The sequence below is a fragment of the Gavialis gangeticus genome, unplaced genomic scaffold, assembly GCF_001723915.1.
Source record: "Gavialis gangeticus isolate Ggan-Ray unplaced genomic scaffold, GavGan_comp1, whole genome shotgun sequence".
Taxonomy (NCBI): Eukaryota; Metazoa; Chordata; order Crocodylia; family Gavialidae; genus Gavialis; species Gavialis gangeticus.
Genome location: NW_017729025.1, coordinates 138288442 through 138293988, shown reverse-complemented (window position 1 = coordinate 138293988; position 5547 = coordinate 138288442). Strand labels below are relative to the sequence as shown.

Sequence of the window (5547 nt, the reverse complement as noted above, 5' to 3'; positions counted from 1 at the left end):
TTTTTTAAAAGAGGAACAATACATTGGCCCTTTTCCAGTCCTCTGGAACCTGGCCCACATCCCACGACTTCATGAAGATCATTGCAAAGGCTCGGAGATCTTCTCTGCCAGTTGCTTCAGGACACTGAGATAAAGCTCATCCAGCCCTGCTGATTTGAATTTATTCAGACCCAACAAAAGCTCTCCGACCATCTCTTTTGTTATCTCCACCCTCAGCTTTCCTTATCCAGATAATCCGGATGTCTGGCAGATGTTTTGCGACTTCTTACAATCTTCAGGGCTAAAGTAAACATATTTATGATCCCTGTGATAAAAGTAAGTATGCAGGAAGGATTTCAAAGAGGAAAGAGTAAAGACGCAGTAGACAATAACAAGCACATGAATGAAGAGAATCCAGTTGACACACTGAGTTGTTCAAAAAGCTTTTGATATGGGTCCCTCACCAATGGGACCCTCAAGGAACTCCAGCACATTCACAGATTCATAGGTGTTAGGGTCGGAAGGGACCTCAACAGATCATCAAGTCCGACCCCCTGCACAGGCAGAAAAGAGTGCTGGGTTCAGATGACCCCAGCCAGATTGGCGAGACAGGATTTTCTGTTTAGAAAAAAAAGACATGCTGACCCTTCTCGGACATATCATATTTGTCCATGTAATTCTGATTTTATTGCTTATTATAAATTCTACCAATTTGCCAGGGTTATTCGTTGGACTGTAGTTCCCAGGATTACCTCTGGTGCCCTTTTTGACTATGGGTATGATGTTAACAAACTGTGACTCTTCTGGGGCCATTTATAACAATTGAGGGTGCACCCATTTGATACTAATCTGATCTGATTGCTATTATGCAACCCAGCAGCTTGGAGAGCAGCATCTTGCCAGTATATCTGTTAGGAAAGCAGGGGAAGGGGCGTGGGAGAGGGAAGGGGCATGGATCAAGGCCCCCCATGGGGTGAGGGAGGGAGTGGGGCTGGGACAGGGGCAGGAGCCACTCAGCTGGAGCGGGGCATAGGCTGGAGCTGCAGGAGGCTCATCCAGGGGACGTGCAGGGTGACTCCTGTTGCTACGTGCACACCCGGGGAAGGCATGGGGGGCATGTGCCCCCAGGATCTGTGCATGGGTGAGGGCAGGCTGCCTGCTGTGGGCTTGGGACTGAGGGTGGCACCATGCTTTTCTGGGAGGGAGGGAGTGGGACTGAGGCAGAGGCAGGCACTGCCCAGCTGGTATGGGGCAGGACAGGAAGTTTGCCAGGGGGCACAGAGCGGTGGGTTCCTGCTGCTGCACTCACCCTGGGGGAGGTATGGGGGGCACATGTCCCCTGGATCTCTGTGGAGGGCGAAGGCGGGCTGCCTGCTGTGGGTTATGGGCCAGGGGCTGCGCCAGCCTCTTTCTAGCAGAGGAGCTGAGCTGGGGGACTGTGGCGGTGGGAGGGAGGGGGTTCTGGGGGTAGAGCACTATAACCCCCCACCCTAGTTTACTGTAGCCCCTTCTCCCAGTGCTGCTGCCACCACCTGCCTAGACCTGCCCTGAGTGCAGCCCCAGAAAAGCCTGGCGCAGCCCTCAGCCTGCAGCAGGCAGCCTGCCCTCATCTCACACATAGATCCAGGGGGCACATGCCCCTCATGTCTTCCCCAAGCATGCGCGTAGCAACAGGAGCCACCCTGCAGGTCCCCTCGACAAGCCTCCTGCAGCTCCATCCCATGCCCTGCCCCAGCCGAGCAGCTCCTGCCCCTGCCTCAGCCCCACTCCCTCCCCCAGCATGGGGGCCTCAATCTGCTCCCTTCCACGCCCCTTTCCCCCAGAGACTTAACGGCAGGACGCTGCTCTCCAAAATGCTGGGCTGCATTCCTGGCCATGCGCATGGCACAGCTGCATGCATACACGCAGAATTTAATGGCAACATTATCAACCACATCAGCCAAAAGAAGCCAACTGCCGATAATGTCATTTTTTCTTTTGTCAGTGTTGATACGATTTAGACTGATATATCAGTTCACCTATAATAAAAGTATTCTACATACTATTGCCAACAGTTCTTCAATTTCACCTTTGAATTCCTTCAGAACTTTCAGGTGAATACCATATGGTTCAGGTGACTTACTGATGTCAAGATGGAATGGAAAGAGTTCAGCAGACTGACAAAAATGATTAGGGGCCTGGGAGCAAAGACTTGAGGAAAGGGTGATAAGAGCTAGGGTTATTTAGTCTGCAGAAAAGACAACTGAGGTGGGATTTGATAAGTCTTCAAATCTCTGAAGGGAGAGTACAGAGAGGACAGCAATACCCTTTTCTCTGTGGCCACAGGGGACAGGAGTAGGAGAAATGGCCTCAGAATGCTGCAGAGAAAATTTACGTTGGAGATTAGAAGGAATTTATGACTATGAGGGTGATCAAACATTGGAACAGGCTACCTAGAAAAAAAAAAAAAAACTGTGGCATCTCCATCTTTGGAAGTTTTCAAGACCAGGTTAGACAGCCATTTGGTTGGGATGACTTGTTCAGGGATGACCCTGCTTTGAGCAGGAGGCTGGGTTAGATGACCTTGTGAGACCCCTTCCAGCTCTACTTTCCTATGATCCTAATTTATTGATTTGTTTTAACATGTCCTTTATTGTCACTTCAAATTGATTCAACTCATCAAACATGTCTGCTAGGAAAAACAGATTCTGTGCAAGAATCTCTTCAATATCCTCTATAGTAAAAAGTTAAGTAAATAATTAATTTAGCTTCCCTGCTATGGCCCTATCATCCCTTTGTATACCTTTTATACCTTGGGCATGTAATGGTCCCTTGCTTCTGATATATTTGCAAAAATTCTTATTATTTGATTTAGCAACATGCTCCTCAAATTCTTTTATTGCTTGGTTTATTACTGTTGTTAAAAAATTCACTTTTTTACAACAGTCTACATATAATATTCATTCTTCAATTCTGTTGGTAAGGAAAAGGAGGAAGAAAGAAATTTTTCTTAAGAACTGGGCAGAAATTAATTTTCAGGTTATATTCATACTGTTCTTAAATTCTTTATCTGGCACATTTGCAATACAAAGAATAGAAATCACTCTCAAGACTTATAGAGAAAACTTGGTGAGGAGAATAATGCCAAGTCCATGGTTTGTATAAAAGATGATGCAGATAGCACTTCTGCCTCGTTTACTCCTAGCTCCCAAGGCTGGAGGGTATACTAGGAGTAGTGACTAGGAAGAATGTACTGGCTAAAGAGCAATGTTAAAAAGCAATAGGTTGTGGATATTCCCTATTCTGGTCTACAGTGGGCACATCTACATAAGATGCTTAAAAGCAGACTGGACTAGTTTCACTGCGCATTAGCATGGCTGGCAAAAACCATGCTAATGCACTAATGTGTAGCAGATTTAGTCCAATGCACATTAAGAATCACACAAAAAGCATTGATCTGCATTAATGCAGAGTAGTGCCAACTATGGAGCACTAAGTTAGTATCTGTTATTACAGGTACTAAACTTTATGCACCATAATTATGGCATGTTAATGCACATGCAAAGAGGTGGGCAAAGTCTGGCCCACCATGTGGCCAGCCGTGAACTTCATTTCCCAGCAGCCTCTGCCTGCATGGCTGGGGCCAGTTTCCATGGAGACCCCAGCAGCAGCTGTGCAATGATAGTGCGGGGCCAGGAGACCAACAGCAGCATTACTGGCAGACAGTAGCAGCACCAGCCTCTTCCTGGTGGGAGGGCTGAGAGGGGGCTGTGCTGCAGGCAACTGCTGTCACCTGTGCAGGGCAGGCAGTGGCAGCAGCACTGGGAGGGGTGGATACAGGGAATTTTGGGGTGGTTAAACCTCCCCACCCTCTCCCTAGCTCTGCCCCTGCTGAAAGGAGGCAAAGCAGAGCTGTAATCCACTGCCTGCACATCCTTGCCTGGGGTAGGCTGTAGATTGTGGCTCTGCCTTGGCTCTAGACCATGCTGTCCCTGCCACAAGATCCCCACCTGGCTGTGGAGCAGCTCTGTGCACTGCTGTACATCCTGCCAGCACTGCTGGGGCTGGTCTCCACAGAAACCCCAGCCTTGCCACTATCACAGTGCAGCTGCTGCTGAGGTCTTCATGGAAACCACCCCAGCCATGTGGGCAGGGGCTGCTGGGAAACGGAGTGTGGATGCCAGCCAGATCCACCGTTTTCCCCACCCCTGATGTAGGCGCACCCACAGTCTCTTGAAAACTACAACCATCAGATAGAAGTTACAGTATCCACCAGGTTGCACCATCTTCTGCTGTGTTTAAAGGCATAGAACTTAGAAACCATCCATGCTTTTTCAGCCCTCAGAGGAAGATAGACACAGCAATGAATCAAGCCTTTAATGTTTAATCCTGATATAGTAGATGATCCATGAATAACAAGCCCATCGTGTCTACTTAAAGGCATAACCCATTATTGCAAAGATCAGATCAGAAGTGCTGACATACTTTGGCTACTTTGTGCCTCTTTAGCAGCACCAAGTAGTGGTAAATCTTGCTTAGCTGAACAATAATTCTTGAACTGGCCTCAAGGAGGTTCTCCACAGAAACATCAGTAAAATTACCTTATTTTTCTTTATGGATTACTCAGAAGCAAAGTAAACATTTTAATATGCAATATAGATGTGCTAATTTAACTGGCAATTAAGAAAGCACAAACAGGCAGTATCAAATATTTGCATATTTTGAAATCCCACCTGATTTTCTCCCTTGATATTCTGCACCAAATTCTGATTCTGATGTTAAAAAAGGCTTGAGTATCTGACGTCCACAGCTGATAGAATAAAAGAGAAATAATACAATACTAGGTACTTTTTCCACTTCTGAGTACTTTAAATATAAAGTTATTGTCCAGATACTTGGCATTATATGACCTTGGTAGGCTCCCAAAACCTAAGCAGGTTATTGTCTGTTAGGCACTTACATAAGTAACCCCCCAAAACTCATGTGCCACTGGGGGCCAACATTTTTGGCAGGCATGCCACAAAATCAGTCCCTGTGCCTTCCTGAGTACCCCTACAATCCTCTTCCCCTGTTCAGTCTGCTTCCTGTCCTGTGCTTCCTGCCTGATCTACTGCCTTATTTTCTGCTCCCTGCCCTATCTGCCACTGTGCTGCTTGCCTCCTCCCTGATCTGTCACATGCCACACAGAGGCTGCCTGTGCCATGTGTGGCACATGTGCAGCAGGCTGACCACCCCTCTGCTAACAGAAGCCCTGGTAATTTGGAAGGTGTCTGAAACTACTGAATTGAATTCCCAAATGTGGAGGTTCCCTACTCCTCTTGAAAGCTGTAGAATAATATTGCAAATGAAGATTAGCTGCTGTATTCCATGACAGACAATGGACCATTTCAAGTCAATATAAACTGCTTTATAATCCTACTAGATAAAGCTACTATGCAGATACACAGGTATAAATAGTATGAAGAGGTATCAATGTCAGATAGTATGACTGGAAAAAGATTAAATTAGTATGAATGGCTGAATAAAAATGCTGATATTTACTATAACTGAACAATTTTTTTTTTTTTTTTTTTTTTTTTTTTTTTTTTT

At 46.4% G+C, this 5547-nt stretch overlaps 1 protein-coding gene across 2 annotated transcripts in view; it reads right to left on the bottom strand.

Annotated features, from left to right (window-relative positions):
• Positions 1–5547, bottom strand: part of PDE3B (phosphodiesterase 3B) — a 152315-nt gene that overhangs the window by 41098 nt on the left and 105670 nt on the right. Inside the window, exon 7 of one of the 2 annotated variants that reach the window (XM_019519633.1) lies at positions 4692–4768. The exons of the other annotated variant lie outside the window; for it this stretch is intronic. Within the exon in view, the coding sequence (XP_019375178.1) occupies positions 4692–4768 (77 nt within the window). The remainder of the gene's footprint in view (positions 1–4691; positions 4769–5547) is intronic. 2 annotated transcript variants of the gene reach the window in all.